This window comes from Haliotis cracherodii, unplaced genomic scaffold (genome assembly GCF_022045235.1).
Source record: "Haliotis cracherodii isolate W230 unplaced genomic scaffold, xgHalCrac1.p SCAF_9, whole genome shotgun sequence".
NCBI classification, from domain to species: domain Eukaryota; kingdom Metazoa; phylum Mollusca; class Gastropoda; order Lepetellida; family Haliotidae; genus Haliotis; species Haliotis cracherodii.
This window is the reverse complement of record NW_027266343.1, coordinates 32,171,672-32,190,867: the sequence shown is the minus strand read 5'-3', so window position 1 is coordinate 32,190,867 and position 19,196 is coordinate 32,171,672. Positions and strand designations below refer to the sequence as shown.

Below are 19,196 nucleotides of genomic sequence, written 5' to 3'. Positions count from 1 at the left end.
TGCTGCTGAAAGTGAAAGTATACACGCTGGTCAAGTAACAAAAATGGCGCTTAGTGAAACCAACAGTCTCGATTGACAAGTTAAATGAGAAATGTACAGTTTATAACGAATTAATTTCGAGAGAATAACAAACGGCATGAAGTGATGTTAACTCCACAAATGACCATTTGTCATTATTTTGCCTTGTCAAAGTGGAACTAACATACATAGGAAGTTTTTGTACAGGCCAGACACTTATGATAAAGGGAGACAATTTAAGGGGAGGTAACTCTTGTATGACAATAGTTCCGGCAAAGTGTTATGTTCACTGCAGTGAAATATCAAGTGTAATGTTCACCTCAATGAAAATATCACTTTTCTCAACTTTAGAAAACTCTGATCTGGTGTTTTGCCATATGAGACAGTGGAAAATGCATTGACAGGTGTATGTAGTAGCTTATAAATTCCGATTAAAAACTTTGGTACATATTCGTTTGATAAATATCTTACCCTCCGCTGGTTGGAAACTTGCACCAAATACTTGTTTCGTCTCCTCAGACATCAGTTCTGCAAACTTCTTTTTGAAAGCTGCTAGCATATCATTTTCATACACAACCACAGTGATGTCAAATAGGCCGGACCCAGAATTGTCATATGCTTTTAGAGCTTTTTGAAGATCTTTTGCCATTTCCACAGCGTTCCTGTGACCTAAATCAATTATGTAAAATATCATTACAACAGTTTCACAGTAAGAGATGCTTATACAGGGATGTTTAGCCAAGAATGCCATTTGTGTGGATTTAAGGAACAGTAAAAGTGTGAAGGTAGAATCAAGGTTAAACAATATCGCAAAAATATACAGAACAAGTCTTAGGCCTCAATCTCACACAAGCAAACAAAAGTCATCAGGAGATGACATATCCCTCTGATCTGGTGCAATTGAGAAATGAAATGACGGTACGTCTAGCCCACTTTGGTTCATTGCCATGGGATATCTTCAGTTCAGTGAAGAAAAGAATAATGCTGTTCTAAATCCCAAATCATCAAAAGGCATCAGTTCAACACTAGACTGATCTGTACAGCAAGGTGCATCCATAAATATTCAACAGTTTTGCAGTTCTGCACTGGAAACAAGCATTTCCCCCATTTTCAGTCCAATTTGTCATGAAAACTAACAAAAAATGTGAAAAAATTAAATCCCAAATCATCAAAAGGCACCAGTTCACCATGAGACTGATCTGTATAAGAGGTTGCATCTAGAAATTTCAATGGTTTTGGAGTTTTGCTCCAGAAATAGAAAACAGACGGAAGCAGGGACACTGTTATCACTCTGTCTTGATAAGATGTCAGAATCTACATGGAAACATCGCCATATGCAATAAACCAGAAGTGGTTAATCAAAAAGTTGTACGTTTTCTTATTGATGTTCTTTGGTCCAATGTTTTCGAAATACATATGCAAAGTGTTTACAGACAAGCAGGCCATGACAAGCTCACTTGACTTTCAGTTGAATGAGTTAAAAAATAGTGCCACTGCAATGTAGCTCACCTGGATATGTACTGGTAGCAAACAGTTTAAAATGTCAACAAAGCCTGACACCTCACAAATCTTGATGTCAATTTGCAACAACTATTTTCTCAATAAATACTGAGGACTAGATACTGAGACTAAAATGTCATGATTTAAAAAAATATATATGTAATCAAATCATAAGTAGAAACATAAAAAGCAAAGTTCACCTCACTCAGTCTGACAATTTCAGAGAAGTTTACAGAGCCAAATATGCATTTTGAGAGAATATAAAAGCATGTTCAAAACAATTTTCAAAATTGGTCATATTGAAACTTGAATTGAAACCTTTTCATATTACCACTAGTGGTGCTTTGAAACAAATTACATTTGTCAGGGAAGAAACAGATTTGTTGTAAATGCCATTCATTGACTTGTTATTTGACTTCTTGAAGTGAATGGATGACAGGCAAGCAGGTCATGACATTAGTCAGGTGATATAACCAAGGACTGTTTATATATATCAATTTCGACAGCATCAGTAATAATTTTGAAAACCAGTGTTCTGAATCCAACAGTTTGTCCAAAGTTTCAGCTAATAATCTCAAGTGCTGTCTTTGGAACTATATTAATGATATTCAACTGCATCTACCTGAGATGTTTCAAGACATTATTCAGTGTCAGTCCAAGTTTCTATCTTTTAAATATGCATACTGTGTATTTTTCATTTTTAAAGATTAAAAATATATTCAATCTGTTATAATGACATTCTCCAAAGTTATAATATATCATAAAATGTTTGTAACTTTGAATCATATGAGCAAACATGAGGGAAACTAACCATTGGCAAAGATTGGAAATGCCAAACTGATGTTATCTCTGAGGCTTGCACATTCGAGACTCCTCAAAATTGCCTGTTGCTGATCCTTTTTTACCATTTCTCTGTTCAACAGAAGCAGCATGTTTGCTGAGCAGCATTGAAAACTGGATATCATCAGCTTTCCTGTTGAGTCATATTCCTTTCCTGAAAAAGAATTAACTGTATTTAGAAATCATGCAAACACAGACTGAAATAAAGACAAAGGCACAAATTCAGTGCATAAAAACTTTCACAAAGAACTATTCAACAGCTTACGAATTATGTTCTGGAAATGAACCCTACCCTAAGCAAAAAAATGTAAATTCAAAAGTTCTTGAATAGCAAAAGGCAGTATTTCAGTGCATACAAGTTTCACAAAGAAAGATGGAATAGTTAATGAGTTGTGCTCTGGAAACAATAGGATAGACAGACAGATGGAGCCCATTTCTACATCCCCGGCAATACTTTACTTAGGTGGGAGATAACAGGAGAACCATAGGATTCAACACACAAAATTATTAGATACTTACACAAACCAAGTCATTACAGATAAACAAACCCCTGTAGAAGCATTTTAATAAATGAACAACTGGTTTCACTCCGTCAAGATTTTCTTGAGTTGTTCCTACCCTAAGCCTGAAAGACTAAAAATAAGCTGACATATAACATCTAGTATAATTATGTTATCATGGAATTCAGATTATGCATGTGACACCACTGTCATAACTGCCATAATTTGATCAAATGAAAACAAACCATTTTTATTTAAGTGAACATTGAAGTACCCTGTGTTTTTGTTACCCAAAGCTCAACACATGCCCAATGCAGTATAGTTTTTTAAACCAGAAAGTATTATGCTTCCAGCTACCCTAATAAGATGATATAAGATAACTATAATTCGCAAAGAACAATGAAGAACGAATCGTGGCTTATTTCACGATAAAACATTGTTCTGTCACGACTTCATTTCTGGAGATTTGAACATGCGCTCGCACCTTGGTAAATTGGACAACGTCAGTTTTGAGATGGAAGTGTCTATTGAGTTGTTCCCTATAGACGTAGCTGGACAGCCCAGATGAACGCAGTGGCCAAAAGCTGCGCCCCTCAAGGTTTATTCCATGCAGTGTTTTATTGTGTGATAAACAACTCCCACTCATCGTTTATTTCTTAAGTAATATGCACTTTGATTTACCTTGACCCTCACTTTCACCCAATCATATGCTTGACTATTTCTTGATGAAAACCTGTATGCTATGTAACTAATTCTTACAAACATGTCATGCCAACAAAAAGTCTGTATTCAGAACACCAAGAAGCCGAGACCTTTCTTATGAATGACCATTTCTGTGAGCTTGAGTGAGTGAGTCGGGTTAAAGCCGCTTTTGACAGTATTCCAGTTATATCACAGCGTGTCAGCTTAATGTGGGAGGAAAGCCCGAAGTGATGCAGGTCTCAAACGTTAACCACTTCGGTGAAACCCACGAGCACGGGTATGGTGCTGACAAACCTAGAAACATAATCGGGGTGAACCGGGATTCGAACCCACAATCATAGGTTTCTGGCGTGCCCAAGGGACGCAACTCTGCACAGCGAATCGCGGCACCTTAGACGACTGGGCCACCTGTGCCCCCCGCTCTTCAATGAAGGTCTCTTCATCAATCCATCTTTGTTTAATTAGAATACTAAATTGCCTCTGGCTCGTCATGTACAACAGCCATCAGTTACAAGTGGTTGTGAGAGACTATTTTACAGTACATTTCTTCCTTATCAGCACTGCATGGGGGATAATCACTGTACTGTCACTAAGTGTACTTATTTTATCACTGGATATTAAAGCTTGAAACTTTGGAATATTTGGATTAATGAAGAAATACTGTTCTATATATTTACTTCTGAAAGCTGAAGATTTTGTACACCAAAGAAAAACGTGGAATTCATCTTCAATATTATTTAAGTTTTATAATAGACATAATCTATATACACTTTTTAATTAATCAGGCCTTTAGGTGACCTTCACCTTGACTGTAGAATACACCAAACTACAAAATATTAGGTGCATACAAGCGAATGTGTATCTGTAACTGACAATGACGACCTTTCACACCCATGCCACTGGCCTTTGATATCATCAGACTTAATATAGAGGTATGTGTATCAAGTTTCAGGTATGCAGAGGTAATGATGCTTCAGAAACTGACAATGATATCAAAACGTTTCCATTAATCTGCTCACTGAAAACATGTTCTCTGCAAGTCCAGGACAAGATATTGACAATGTATAGTGGTAAAAACACAAATACTTTTTGAGAAAGTGTAACAACAACATGGAACATGAATTACTTTCATAAAGTGACCTTGACCTTCCAGTGACGTGTTTTGTGGGCCATGGCGAAGACTTCTAAGGATATCCTCAAATGTCAGTAAGCTTTGAATATTCCAAGAGAAGCTCCACAGCTTTGGCCATCTTGCAGCAACATTATAAAGCAGCTCCATTTCATGGGGGCGTACATATTATCATATATACTCTCAGAATCCATATCTGGTATATGGTCTCTGATACTCTGTTTTACCTGTTGTTACCAGGATTAAAAGTCTCAATTTACAAACTACCATGTAAAGTGTTCAGTGAGGTTATACTACACAGCACCCAAAGTGACAAATGAAACATACTTTGAGATGGTTCTTTACAATTTTTTTCAAGGAGATTTCCTCTATCCTTTTGTAGTAGATTCTTGGTTATGGTTCCTGAAACAAAATAATATGGAACATTTCATTTGCAGCTCTGACAAAAAAGCCAACATATTTAACTGCTCATTTTATCAGATTCTGGCTTAACTGCTTATATGTGTTTCTCTTTTCTTACATTCTCATTAAAATCAGATCTTACTTCTAGCTACCGCTAAACAAAGAACTGAAGACATCCCATTACATGTCATGGAATAACAACCTTTCGTCCGACCAATCAGAGCATTGCTTACCTGATCAGGAAAGTGACAATCCCATTGTGATTTCTAGTCATTCAATAGGCGGTCAGGTAGCCTAGTGGTTAAAGCGTTGGCTTGTCACGCCGAAGACCTGGCTTCGATTCCCGGTATGGGTACAATGTGTGAAGCCCATTTCTAGTGTCCCCCGCCGTGATATTGCTGGAATATTGCTAAAAGCGGTGTAAAACCATACTCGCTCACTCACTCTGGTCATTTAACCTTGAAAAGGTTAACATGGGGTACATATTCCGAAGCACAGACTGTATAGCTGAATCCGTCAAAATCATCGTCTATCTCTTACTTCAGTGGGATAAACATTTGAATTGTAGGGACTGTGGTAAGAAGTGCAAAACATACTCGGCCATCTACCAGTATTAGATATTCCTGAATGTTCTTTTGATTAATTTTCAAATTTTTAATCAAGAACTTGATCAAAATATTATTCTAAAGCATATTTTGGAAATTAGTGCTGTATAGCTCAAGAAATGTGCTTTCTGATTGCTAATGCTGATTTCTAGTTAGTCATTGCACTGTACTATCCTAATTATCTGTTTACATATGGCTTTTAAAACTATCCTCAGTTGCTGATTACTTGCCCGAAGTAACTACAATGTTGACACAAAAAATAAATCTGAACTACAGCAGTCAATCTGTCATGTTAGTCTTGTATGTCTGAACATATACCATATGAAACCAGAGACTATTATATGGTCCCTGATGAAACAGAATTCAGAGTACAAGCTTCCTCTCATGTCATATTATATTCATGATAACTGTCTGTGTCCATGATATATTTATCACTTGTACATATTAATGATCACAATTTTATGTTTGAATCATGTTTTGCATATTTTTGCAAATTAACATCATGACATAGTTATTAGAAGGTGCCAATTTGGTGTCCAATCAACTTCTAGAGTTTGACCATTTCATTCATCCATTCATATTGCACTTTATGTCAAGAGCTGAAAATGAAATCACATGCAGTCACTGGATTAGTCTGCATGTGATTTCATTTTCAGCTCTCTGGGCATCTTCCCGAGGCAAGTGAGTTAACTGACTATAAAAGTCCAATTTCCACCATTGCCAAACTAGGCTGGTATTATGGAGTTACATTTTGTCTGGAGTCTATGCATAGTCTAATCAAAATCTTGCACCGAAATCGAAATCCGGTTCGTAAAGTGTCATGAAAATTTCGGTCGACTGCAGGATTTGTAAAGCATGTGCACCACTAACTAGTTGTCTACAGATATTTTCTAAATCTTTCCATGCTTTTAATCAAGGTGCTCACGTGATTTGATGCACTTCGCGATGTAAGACTTGTTTTTTCACAATATAGATTATCAATCAGATAGTCTTGACTGGGCGCCACCGTTTTGTTTGAAGCAAATGCAAGTGATACGAGAGGTTGAATCTGATTGGTCAATAGGAGAGGCATAGAAAGGACATAACGCGCAATAGCCACTGGTGGCGCTATGTTCGAGCCCAGGAATTCCAGCCTAGTTCGGCAAGGGTGGAAACTGGACTTTTAAAGTCAGTTACCTCTCTTGCCTCGGGAAGATGCTCTCTGGGGGGTATACAACCCAGGCTGCCTGTGAGATGCTAGAAGGTTAATAGTTGCCATTTCATCCTTCCAGGTACCCATTTACTGCTGGATGAACAGAGGCATACTTCAAACAAAGTCTCTTGTCAGAGGAAGCACCACAAGAGTAATGTTCTTCAGTGTGGGGCAGGACCAGAGCCCCAGAAACTCTCAGGATTCAAGCTGTCGAATGCGGTCTCCCATCCAAAAACTGTTCACAACAAAAGTTGCTTAACTTCACCTGATTTGTGACCTGGGCAGAGGACCAGGTGCCACCACAATAGACAATGGAGTGTGTCAGACCAACACGATTTAACATAAAAATTATGGTTTGGGAGATACATGTCTCAATCTTTTCAAGAGAAAAAGAAACATTTACCTTTCCATAAGTTGAGTGTTGGATCAGCAGTGATAGCAATACAATCACAAGTCTCATTCAAGATGTCTCCTGACTTGATGGTCACATGCATGTTGTGATACTTATAATCCACTGGATTTCCGGTGGAAGCTGCTAAAATAACGAAAGAACTACTGTGACCAAAAATGTCTCCAAATCAAAACTAAATTGTCCATTGTTCTATTTTCTGTGTCAAATATATATGATAATATTTTATGTCCTCATTTGACAAGAATATATCAACTCAACCTACACAGTTGAGTACTTTATCAGAGACCTATTGTGAATCTTATTCAATCAGTCTTATATGCACCCATATGAACACGAAGAGTGTTTGCATTAAATGCAGAAACGAAAGCTCATTTCCACTGGGTCCTTTTCATGGCCCAAACCTTTCCAGAAACATGAATCTTCACTAGTGTTTATTCTCTTGCATTGAAAATTAATATTTACTAAATCAGGTGACACCTAAACTTGCCAATATGTATCCATGTGCATCTACCATCCCTTACACCATCTAATGAGGTACAACTTACATAAATCCCAATGCCTCAAGTTTCCTTATATGTAAGAGCAGTTCTGGTTTTATCACATGTAGGCACAATGGGATGTAGGCACAATGGAATGTAGGCAAGCTGGGATGTAGGAATATATGGATGTAGGCACAAGGGGATGTAGGGCTGTAGGAACATTGGAATGTAGGCACATTGGGATGTAGGCACAATGGGATGTAGGAATATATGGATGTAGGCACAATGGGATTGAACTGGGAAAACACCTACCCAATGAACAACATAAAGTCCAATGTCTTAAGCTATCTATGTAATAAGTACATGTACAATGGGACACATCAGCCAGATATGATGTCCCTAGTTGGAACTAAATGTCACTAAATGTAACAAGGAAAGTACCGGTATATGGCCTTATGTTCTATAAAACTCTTATTCAGGCCTTGATGATGACCTTGATCCTTGACATTATTGATTACCAGGGCTATAAAGGGAGATATACATAAGCTAATGTTTTCTTGACTATAAAGACAAGGAGAGAGAAGTCCTTATGCTACAAAACATTTGCACTAGTGATATTTGATTGGCCGACATATAATATTAGCCTTATGTCATGCAAAACAAAGGTCGGGTGATGAATAGGTCTAGGGTATTTATCATAATAGAAAAGAGATTCATACACTGAATAATCGACAATGCCGTGAAGAGCACTGATTTATTCAAATGTCTAAATAACTTGTGTGATGTCTCCAAGGAATAAAAGAACAACAAACAAAAAATTTCATGTGAACATAACCCTTCATTTTGTTCTGATCTCATTCAAATTAGATCTTTACTCAGATTTGATATACAGCTGACAAAACCCCTCCATACAGACAAAAAAACCTCCACACAGACAAAACCCCTCCATACAGACAAAACCCTTCCATACAGACAAAACCCCTCCATACAGACAAAACCCCTTCATACAGACAAAACAACAACTCTGCCCTTATTCGTCACAGCTTACACAGTCAATTCAACAAATTACATATATCTTTCATCTGTATCATTAAAGTCTACACATTTGGATAACATATGTCATCAAATGGTTAACTTTTTTTTGCGAAAATATACTAAAACATGAAAAACTATATCTTTTTGCGTATTTATCCTTTGTTTACATTTGTTGAAAAACATCTGACATCTCACCCTGTCCTCCCATTGCCCCTCCACCTCCATGTGTAGCTCCTCCTCCTCCATATGTAGTACCACCTCCTCCATGTGGAGCTCCTCCTCCCCCGTGTGTAGCCCCTCTTCCATGATGCATTTTATACCATTGATCAGAAGACTTGAATGACTTTAAAGACAGAAACATTGAGAAGTGAATAAAAAGATAATGACATGATTTTGATTTATCATCCAAAAATGGCCTCAACTGGCTATATCGCTTTGGGTGAGTTCAAACAAATCACTAAAGGGATTAAATTGCATCACAATGCTTTGCAACCATTGTCACAATCAAATGACATGACTAATATCTCTGCTACTGAAGCTGGTTAGCTGTACTTAACACACTGAAGAAACTGTTATTACTGTTTACAAACTGTAAGAAAGAACTGATTTGCAAAATGTTAATAGAGTGAGTGAGTGTGGTTTTACGCCACTTTTACCCATATCCCAGCAATATCAGGGCAGGGGACATCAGAAATGGGCTTCACACAGTGTACCCATGTCAGGAATCGAACCCTGGTCTAAGGCGTGACGAGTGAACGCTTTAACCAGGCTACACGAAAAATTCTTGATTGGTTTGTTTCTTGGCATTTACCAACATGAGTTACCTGCCCTTGTATCATCCATCCCACTTCTTCCTTGCAAGCTCAAGACAATGATAATGTGTTCAAGGATTTTTCCCTAATACTGCTTCCATTTCTTTACTGTACACACCTTGATTTGGAAATTTCAATGTCAACCAAATATATCTCTGCCCCCAGAGATTACAAATAGTCCTTGGTGTGAATACATGACACTCTGGATGTATAACATACCCATAGGATGGCATTAATTGTTTACATTCGGAACTGGTCATTTAAGTTTGTTTTCGAGAAGCAAAAATGAGAAAAAGAAGGTTTGAATGCTTCGCTCTTACCATGACATACCATGAATTTGGAAGCCTTGACAATGATTGGCTGAAGAGAACGCAACACCTACAATGTGCTATGTAAGTGTCTTCATCTCTTCATGCAGACATTTCATATTGGAGTAAAAGATCTGATTCTAAGGAGATTGCTACTTTACTTGAGGAAGTTGCATCTTAGAACCTAATTCTTCTACCTGAAACTTACCCGAACTGTATGGTGATCTTTGGGGTAAACAACGAATACTACTTTCTCAATTGAAGTTTGATGGACTGTGTCTTCAAATGTCTTCACCATTTCATACATGACTTTGGCAGTCATTTCAGGAGGATATCCTAGTGATCCTGTACCAAGTGCTGGGAAAGCTATCTTCTTGCTGTTGTGGTCCGATGCTGTGTTTAAGCATTGTAAGATCACATTGGACAATTTGCCCTGAAAAAAATGTTATCACCAGTGAGGAAAACTAGGGAGATGATTTCATGTCATGAGAAACAAAAGCAGCTCCATTACAATTCCTTCAGGCTTCCCTTTGACATCCCACAATCCTGATACATTCCAGGTTAGAATTGGTACCTAGCAACCAATTCTGGCATTTTAATGGATCGGGTGGTCAGGTTCATTGACTTGGTGGATTGCGTGATTATACAATTATTACACAATAACCTTGACCTTTGATGATATGACATAAATCTACACAAATGTTCAGAGTAATAACCATGAGGTTTCAGAGTTGTTGAGTGTGTGAGTGAGTGAGTGAGTGAGTTTGGTTTTAGGCCACTCTTGGCAATATTCCAGCAATATCATGGCGGGGGATACCAGACATGAGGTTTACACATTGTACCCATATCGGGAATCAAATCTTGGTTTTCGGTGTGACAAGCGAACGCTTTAACCACTGGGCTACCCGACCGCCCCTTAGAGTTGTTGAAGTAAATAGAGTAAATCTATATAAATGCGGGTATGTGAAATTCAATCGTCACTGCAGAGTGAAAAATATTTTAAATATGCAAAAAACATACTATATGTTATGTTTCAGTCCACATACTTACTGAAGATTTCATGATGATACATACAAAAAGTGATGGGTAATGAGCAAATCTAATATGGTTGCCAGACGACTTCTCGGAACACATTTCAGAGGCATCGTTGCTTGCATCATCCTTGCAATGTTCCATTTTCATAGACATTGTGGTTTCCATAGATATACTTACACCGACAGATGGCCAGAAACAAGCCATGCCATAAGCACACTTTAATATACCAAATATACAACAGTTGCTTAGGAGACATTATCAAAATTTGCACAAACTTTTGAATCTATTTGATCCCTGCTGTTGGTCCTTCTCTAGTTACATGTTCCAACCAATGGCATGCTTCAAAATAACATTTCTTGGGGGACAAATATCAATTTTGTCTCAACCATAACATAATACACCCAGTATCCAATCATTTATTTCACCTAAACAATATTCATATAATTTCTTTTGACAGAGTTCTCTTTAAATGACACTTGAAATGTTTATGTTTATGATCATGATTTTGAAACTATTTTGTCAAACTTTATTGCCATTCCAGTTTTGAAAAAAACCAATACCTTCCCTCCAGCTGATTTGTCTTTGACTAGGTACCTGCTGTTGGGACTATCTAGATATGAGAAATATGAGAAATATTTTATGTCTTAGTTTTTTGTCTGCCTAATTTCCGGAAAAACAATTAATAGGGCAAGGTAATTATAACTAGTTAATAAACATCAGTGATGTTCAAGAATCATAAATTGGACTGCAAAGTATTACCGGTACACTCCTTTACTGCAAAACCATATTGTAATAATTTTTTCTATGTTCTGCTATATTGGGTAATAATTTTTAACAATTTTTGCCATTATTTGTATCGAGTAACCTAAAATCTATGCAGCGGCCATAACATTTCCGAGTCCCTTGATGGGATTTGAACCACGGACCTTTTGCTCAGAGGTCGGACGCCTTGTCCACATAACCAAAGCAAGCTGACAAGGTAAGGATGTCATCTGTGGGATGACTCCACGTCCTGCTACATACTTCCCCGTGAACAGAAGGCACGTCCTTGGCCGCATAGTAGGGGACTGAGATTTATTTTGCTTGAATTTACTATGAATGTGCTCAACCCCACGTTGGGCGCCTATGTAGTGGCCATAAAATGTCCGAGTCCCGTGATGGGATTCGAACCACGGACCTACTGATCAGAGGTTGGACGCCTTGTCTGACCATGCTGAGAAATATATACTTTAGTATGAACAAAATAGGATCTGCATGTTACAATCAGTAGTAGGCAAAATGGGATAATCCTTGATGACTTTAATGCCCACAGTCCTTTATGGGGAGACAGGAACGATTCGTGCAAATATGGCAAAATCATAGCGAAATGGGTTAAAGACAAGAACCTCAGAACTTTAAACAGTCCCACACGTTATGACCATGTCCACAACACATGGAGTTCAACTGATCTCACATTTGCCACCAACAACCTCGCCACACATTGCCAATGGCAATTCCATGATGACACTTGGGGAACTGACCACCTTCCCATACTCATCTGCATAGGTAATCCACCACAATTAGTGGAACAGCCCAATCCTCAGCCCACATGGGACTATGCCACGGCTGATTGGCCCCAAATCAGGAAGGAATGTACATCATTTAAATCCTCAGAAATATTGGATAATCCTGATCTTTTTTACAAAAATCACACCTCAGCAATTATTACAGCAGCTTAAACATCAATTTTTAAAAATCCCACGAAACCGACAAAACTCAGGTACCATGGTAACAGTGAAATAGTGAAAGCTGGGAGAGTGAGTAAGAAAGCCCTTAACAGGTCAATAAGTGATATATCATCCTTCACCCAAGTCCGAGAAGCCAGGACAAAAGTAAGACAACTCATAGATGATTCTAAGAAAGAGTCATGGCAAACATTCTGCAAATCTCCAAATGAAAAACAAATGCTAAAACAGAGCAAAATACACACAATCAGGAGCAAGCATAAACCTAAAAACATTCTAAGTTGGCCAACACCCATACAGTCAAAGAAAAGGCCAACATTCTAGCCGAGCACTTCTTATCTGTCAGCAGCAACAAAACTTCAGCAAAGAATACCAACAGGAAAAAGTGCTTATGCCTAAGATATCAAAACAGCCGCAAAGCAAGCGTCTGGTTTACGATATTATACCATTTACTGTGACAGTTTGATGATGCAATACAACATAGAAAAACCACTTCACCTGGTCTCATGACACCATTTGTTACGAGATATTGAAAAAACCCTGATAAAACCAAGAGCTTACTCACTGAGTACAACACAAAGTCCAAAAGGCATGGAAACATACTGCAGTTGTCCTGTTTCTAAAGCAAGGGAAAGACAAGCTCTACCAAACTGTTACTGACCGATCTCACTCACTTCAAACATGTTCAAAGCTATGGAAGCCATGGTTACTTAAAGTCTGATGCATCATCTTGAAACTGCCAACCACATCACACCTGATCATAGCGGCTTCAGGAAAGTGACACTCATGTCTAGATCATATACTTAAAATGGAAAATAAAATTTCAACAAGTATTTGTCACAGAGTGACAAAATATCCCCCGCCTGTACACCATAGTACCAAATATGAAGACAATCCAGCGATTAGTTATTGAGATATTGTGGCAACACCGTTTTCCAACTCCAAAAACAGATTTGCCTGCTGTGACCTTGAAAATGGGGTCAAGGTCACCAAATCTGACAGGTGTATGCGGTGTCTGTATATACACTATAGTTCCAAATATGAAGACAATCCAGCGATTAGTTCTTGAGATATCGCGGCAACACTGTTTTCTAACTCCAAAAGCAGATTTGCCTGCTGTGACCTTGAAAATGGGATCAAGGTGACCAAAACCGACTGGTGTCTGCGGAGTCTGTATATACACCATAGTTCCAAATATGAAGACAATCCAGTGTTTAGTTCTTGAGATATCGCGGCAACACCGTTTTCCAACTCTAAAAGCAGATTTGTCTGCTGTGACCTTGAAAATGGGATCAAGGTCACCAAAACCGACTGGTGTCTGCGGAGTCTGTATATACACCATAGTTCCAAATATGAAGACAATCCAGAGATTAGTTCTTGAGATATTGCGGCAACACCGTTTTCCAACTCCAAAAGCAGATATGCCTGCTGTGACCTTGAAAATGGGGTCAAGGTCACCAATAGTGCGGTAACACCGTTTTCCAACTCCAAAAGCAGATATGCCTGCTGTGACCTTGAAAATGGGGTCAAGGTCACCAAAACCAACTGGTGTCTGCGGAGTCTGTTACCTTGAAAATTAAGTTAATGTTACCTTGAAAATTAATTTAAGGTCACGAAAACCGACTGGTGTCTGCAGAGTCTGTATATACACCATAGTACTAAATATGAAGACAATCCAGAGATTAGTTCTTGAGATATCGCGGCAACACTGTTTTCCAACTCCAAAAGCAGATATGCCTGCTGTGACCTTGAAAATGGGGTCAAGGTCACCAAAACCGACTGGTGTCTGCGGAGTCTGTATATACACCATAGTTCCAAATATGAAGACATTCCAGAGATTAGTTCTTGAGATATTGCGGCAACACCGTTTTCCAACTCCAAAAGCAGATATGCCTGCTGTGACCTTGAAAATGGGGTCAAGGTCACTAAAACCAACTGGTGTCTGCGGAGTCTGTATATACACCATAGTTCCAAATATGAAGACAATCCAGAGATTAGTTCTTGAGATATCGCGGCAACACTGTTTTCCAACTCCAAAAGCAGATTTGCCTGCTGTGACCTTGAAAATGGGGTCAAGGTCACCAAAACTGACTGGTGTCTGCGGAGTCTGTATATACACCATAGTTCCAAATATGAAGACATTCCAGAGATTAGTTCTTGAGATATTGCGGCAACACTGTTTTCCAACTCCAAAAGCAGATATGCCTGCTGTGACCTTGAAAATGGGGTCAAGGTCACCAAAACCGACTGGTGTCTGCGGAGTCTGTATATACACCATAGTTCCAAATATGAAGACAATCCAGAGATTAGTTCTTGAGATATCGCGGCAACACTGTTTTCCAACTCCAAAAGCAGATTTGCCTGCTGTGACCTTGAAAATGGGGTCAAGGTCACCAAAACTGACTGGTGTCTGCGGAGTCTGTATATACACCATAGTTCCAAATATGAAGACATTCCAGAGATTAGTTCTTGAGATATTGCGGCAACACTGTTTTCCAACTCCAAAAGCAGATATGCCTGCTGTGACCTTGAAAATGGGGTCAAGGTCACCAAAACCGACTGGTGTCTGCGGAGTCTGTATATACACCATAGTTCCAAATATGAAGACAATCCAGTGTTTAGTTCTTGAGATATCGCGGCAACAAACAGGTGGGACGTACGGACGGACGTACGGACGTACGGACGTACGGACGGTCGTGAATACTATATCCCCCGCTTCGCGCTTTCGCGCGGCGGGGGATAATAAAAAGGCCCAATTATTAAAAACAGACAATACCTAGATGCAGTATTCCGGGATTTGAGCAAAGCCTTTGACATGGTATGGCATGACAGACTCAAACTAGCACAAAATGGAGTAGAACATGGCAAACTTCATATACAGCTTCCTGCAAGACAGATCACTAATAGTTAAAATAGGGAACAATCAATCTGATCCTATGTCCTTTTTCGCATTACATTCATCCTTGAATTAAGTCCATGATTTACAGCATATTACCTTCTTTTGAAAAGTAACCCTATTTCAATGTACTTACCTTTGCTTCGCTTCCTGGGTAAGAAAACCTTGGCAAGCACACATGATAAATATAGTGGCTTTTCAACTTTCCTGCTTTTGTGACAACAAATGTCCCTTCAGGAATGGGTGTTTTCGACTTATACTTTTTGTTGCATTCCTCTTGAATAGAACTTCCTGCTTCCTTTAAAATCGACTGTGACACTGCTCCTTTGCTTAAATCCAGCCAATTGTCTGCTGTGTTCACAATGACGTCAGTCTGAAACAAAACATGTAAAAAACAGTAGCAACCTCTTCACGACCACTTTATACCACCACACATTCCAGTGTGAAAACTTTAGTTTGGTGAAATTATTGCCTACTACAACTTCACACCAGATTAAAGAACCTTTCTCTTTGAAGTCATGTTTGGTTCCCTGTGAATACCAACCTTTTGCCATTGCACCCCAATGTATGCAGATAATTTTTTCAAACATTATCAGGTGGCAGACTAGAATACAGTGGGTCTGAAGATATATTTCCCCAAACTTTGCACCTCATTTGATTGTGTGATTGCCCATGATAACATTTCAGTTTGGTGACTTTCATTCTTATGCTGTAAAAGTTGAATAAAGGTCAAATTTCATAACAGCAAAAAGTGGAAAATATGTTAGGCCCTACTACAAACTACACCCATGTCAAATTTCAATACATACAGAAAAAAGATGGCTGATTAACATGCATGGCATTGTATCCCATTTGCGTAAATTTATGCTCATGAAGTCAATCACTGGATTGTCTGGTCCAGATTTGATTATATACAGACCACAGCCATATAGCTGGAATATTACTGAGTGCGATGTTAAACAACAAACAAACAAACAAAAATTCAGATTCTCTCGAAAGTATCAATGAAAAAATAGCATTATATATATAGGAATACCTTGACCCTTGACCCTTGACATGACTGATCAATGTGTTAAAACAAAATCACCGGGGGCCCATTTCTTCAAAGCGATCTTAGCACTACGAAGATCGTAAGCCCATGTTAAAGTATGGGACTTGCGATCACCTTAGCGGTAAAATCGCTTTGATGAATGGGCCCCAGGGCTGATATCCCTTAGATGTCTAAGCACTGCATAGTTTCAAAAACAAAAGGCAGAGGCGGTGGTCAAATTCAGCCAAAAACAAATAACTGTTCTCTGGAGCCGTAACAAAGTCAATCTTATCTACTCTTTCTATCTATAAAACAACAGTGTTATCATTTTCACTGGGGATAAGTAGTTCAGTTATATTTCTTAAGGTCCATTCTGTTGGGTATCCAGGCAATGAGAAGACCTTTTTATAAAATTTATTCTGCTTGAAATGCTTTTCAGGGACGAATTCATGTTTCTTAATTGCATCTGCTTATGTGTTGTCCAAAGTGTCACATGTTAAATAAGTTCATATATGTTATAGATGTCTAAGTCATCAGGAAACAAGTGTCTTTTTATTGAAATGATGACGAGTGAGTGAGTGAGTGAGTGAGTGAGTGAGTGAAGTTTTATGCTGCTGATGATCAAGACAGATTTTTATCTGGCATTTTCCATTTTAACAGTTACATATATCATGTTTCATCATAAAACTAATGTCATAGCTTGATGATGAAGTCATTAAGCATTCGCAGTAGTTCCTGGTCTATAGTTTCAGCTTGTTTAACAATGAATTTAATACAGCTCTTGATCGAACATTTTATTGCAAATTATGAAATATAGCTAATCAAAGAGCCAGTTTGCCATCAAGTCACTGTCTATGTGTTTTGTCTGATCGAAATGCATGTTGGATACTTTGTAAACTTAACCCTTCAACAGCTGGCAGTATATTGAAGGAAACTGAATCACAAACCGAATTTTATAAATATCATCATAGTACTTCACTTACCATTTCCAAATTCTTGTTTTTATGTTTCATACTCCTACTTAATTGATTCTCTGGAAGTGAGTGAGTGAATTGGGTTTAACGTCGCTTTTAACATTATTCCAGTTGCCAGAGACCTAAAAAAACCAACCTAGTTATTACCTAATACTGGTGATGTTAGCAAGTGAAAATTTGAAAGGTTACCTGCTGCTTTGCAATTTGGCCCTCTGTCAAGATGATTTCAATTTTTCTTCTGTCACGTCTGCCTTTATTTGTCTTGGGTGCAACAACATCTGCATAAGTTGGTTCTATGAAGAAGGAGTGTTAGAAGTTACGGACAATGTGACATTTTTCTGTAGTTCTCTTCATTCTTGCAGCAAACAAACACTTGGTTCCTCACTCTAAGTGTTACTCCCTGCAGGTCATTTGAAATACGCTGTGTGAATGATTTGTTTTAAGGGAAATAAAAATTTTTTGTTTTTGTCTGGTAAAGAAAGAAGGCCATGGCATAAAAGTTCATCTGGATATGTAATCAAGAGTCTAAAACGTGAACAAAGACAACCAGATATAATAAGTATTATTTCCTGCAATAAGACGTAAGACTTATATATAATCAAGGAAATTAAAGGGCAAGTTCACACGGAAATGAACCTATTTTTCTTGTACTTTTTCCACATTAAAAGTGTTAACCTAGAAGTGTCGTAGACAAAAATATAAAAATATAACAATTAACTAACATATTTTTTGCATTAAAAGATATATATTTTTCACATTTACCAGGTGTTCTATTTCCATAACAAAAACACCATGGCTTATGCCCCTTGCAATATGACGTCATTGGTGCCAATTGATAAACATTATGACGTCATCATGCTTTGTTAGAGCCGCTTCACATGGTGTAGGTACAGTTTTGTGATTCTAGCATCTCAGATGCCAGCCAGCATAGTGTTATGCTGAGTCACCACTGCGCCGGAGTGTGTCGTAGGCCATGTTGTTTTACCGCAAACTGGTACTTGATATCTTTTGCGTTGAGAATAGACAGGGACCCAGTTGAATTGGCACCAATTACGTCATAATCTAAGGGGGATAACTCAGGCCTGTTTAGTTAGAAAAACGAAGTCCTCATAACGGCATATCATTTTCACACTATTGTGAGCTTCCTACTTTCACTGTGAAAAAAATGAGTGTATCTTTTCAAACACAGACACTAACTTATTCTAAAATTGCGCTTTGTTTAGAAAAAGAAAGAGAGTGATTTTTGCGTGTACACTTCCCCTTTAAAGAAACATTGGTTGAACCTGAGCTACATGTATTGTTCTGTTGGGGTTGGTTTCTTGTTTACTTTGGTTTTGAACTGTTGGTATGCTATTTCCTGAATGCCCAACATATTCCTACCAGAAAAATGTTTGAATGATTTGGACTTCACTAAATGAAACAACAGTTTATCAATATCCATCTATATTAAGTTTTTCTTCCTATTTGTTGTCTTATGTCTAAGTCATTTCCCTCTACCAATACATCATAAGCACTTCTGGTTTGAGAAAACACATGTCAAAATCAGTACAAGTTAAAAGCAGAATATGTCATGCATCCAGCTACCTTAATAACAAAAATCAAA

The 19,196-nt window shown here is 38.1% G+C and overlaps 1 protein-coding gene across 3 annotated transcripts in view; it reads right to left on the bottom strand.

The window, feature by feature from the left end:
• The window catches only part of LOC139453334 (protein mono-ADP-ribosyltransferase PARP14-like), an 84,850-nt gene that overhangs the window by 17,134 nt on the left and 48,520 nt on the right, over positions 1 to 19,196 (bottom strand). For 2 of the 3 annotated variants that reach the window (XM_071235004.1, XM_071235006.1), the window contains exons 13-20: positions 17,783 to 17,886; positions 15,726 to 15,962; positions 10,143 to 10,367; positions 9,010 to 9,157; positions 7,292 to 7,423; positions 5,017 to 5,091; positions 2,330 to 2,512; positions 490 to 687 (exon numbers count right to left, since the gene is read on the bottom strand). In XM_071235004.1, the coding sequence (XP_071091105.1) occupies positions 490 to 687; positions 2,330 to 2,512; positions 5,017 to 5,091; positions 7,292 to 7,423; positions 9,010 to 9,157; positions 10,143 to 10,367; positions 15,726 to 15,962; positions 17,783 to 17,886 (1,302 nt within the window). The remainder of the gene's footprint in view (positions 1 to 489; positions 688 to 2,329; positions 2,513 to 5,016; positions 5,092 to 7,291; positions 7,424 to 9,009; positions 9,158 to 10,142; positions 10,368 to 15,725; positions 15,963 to 17,782; positions 17,887 to 19,196) is intronic. The other variant, XM_071235005.1, reaches the window with a different exon arrangement.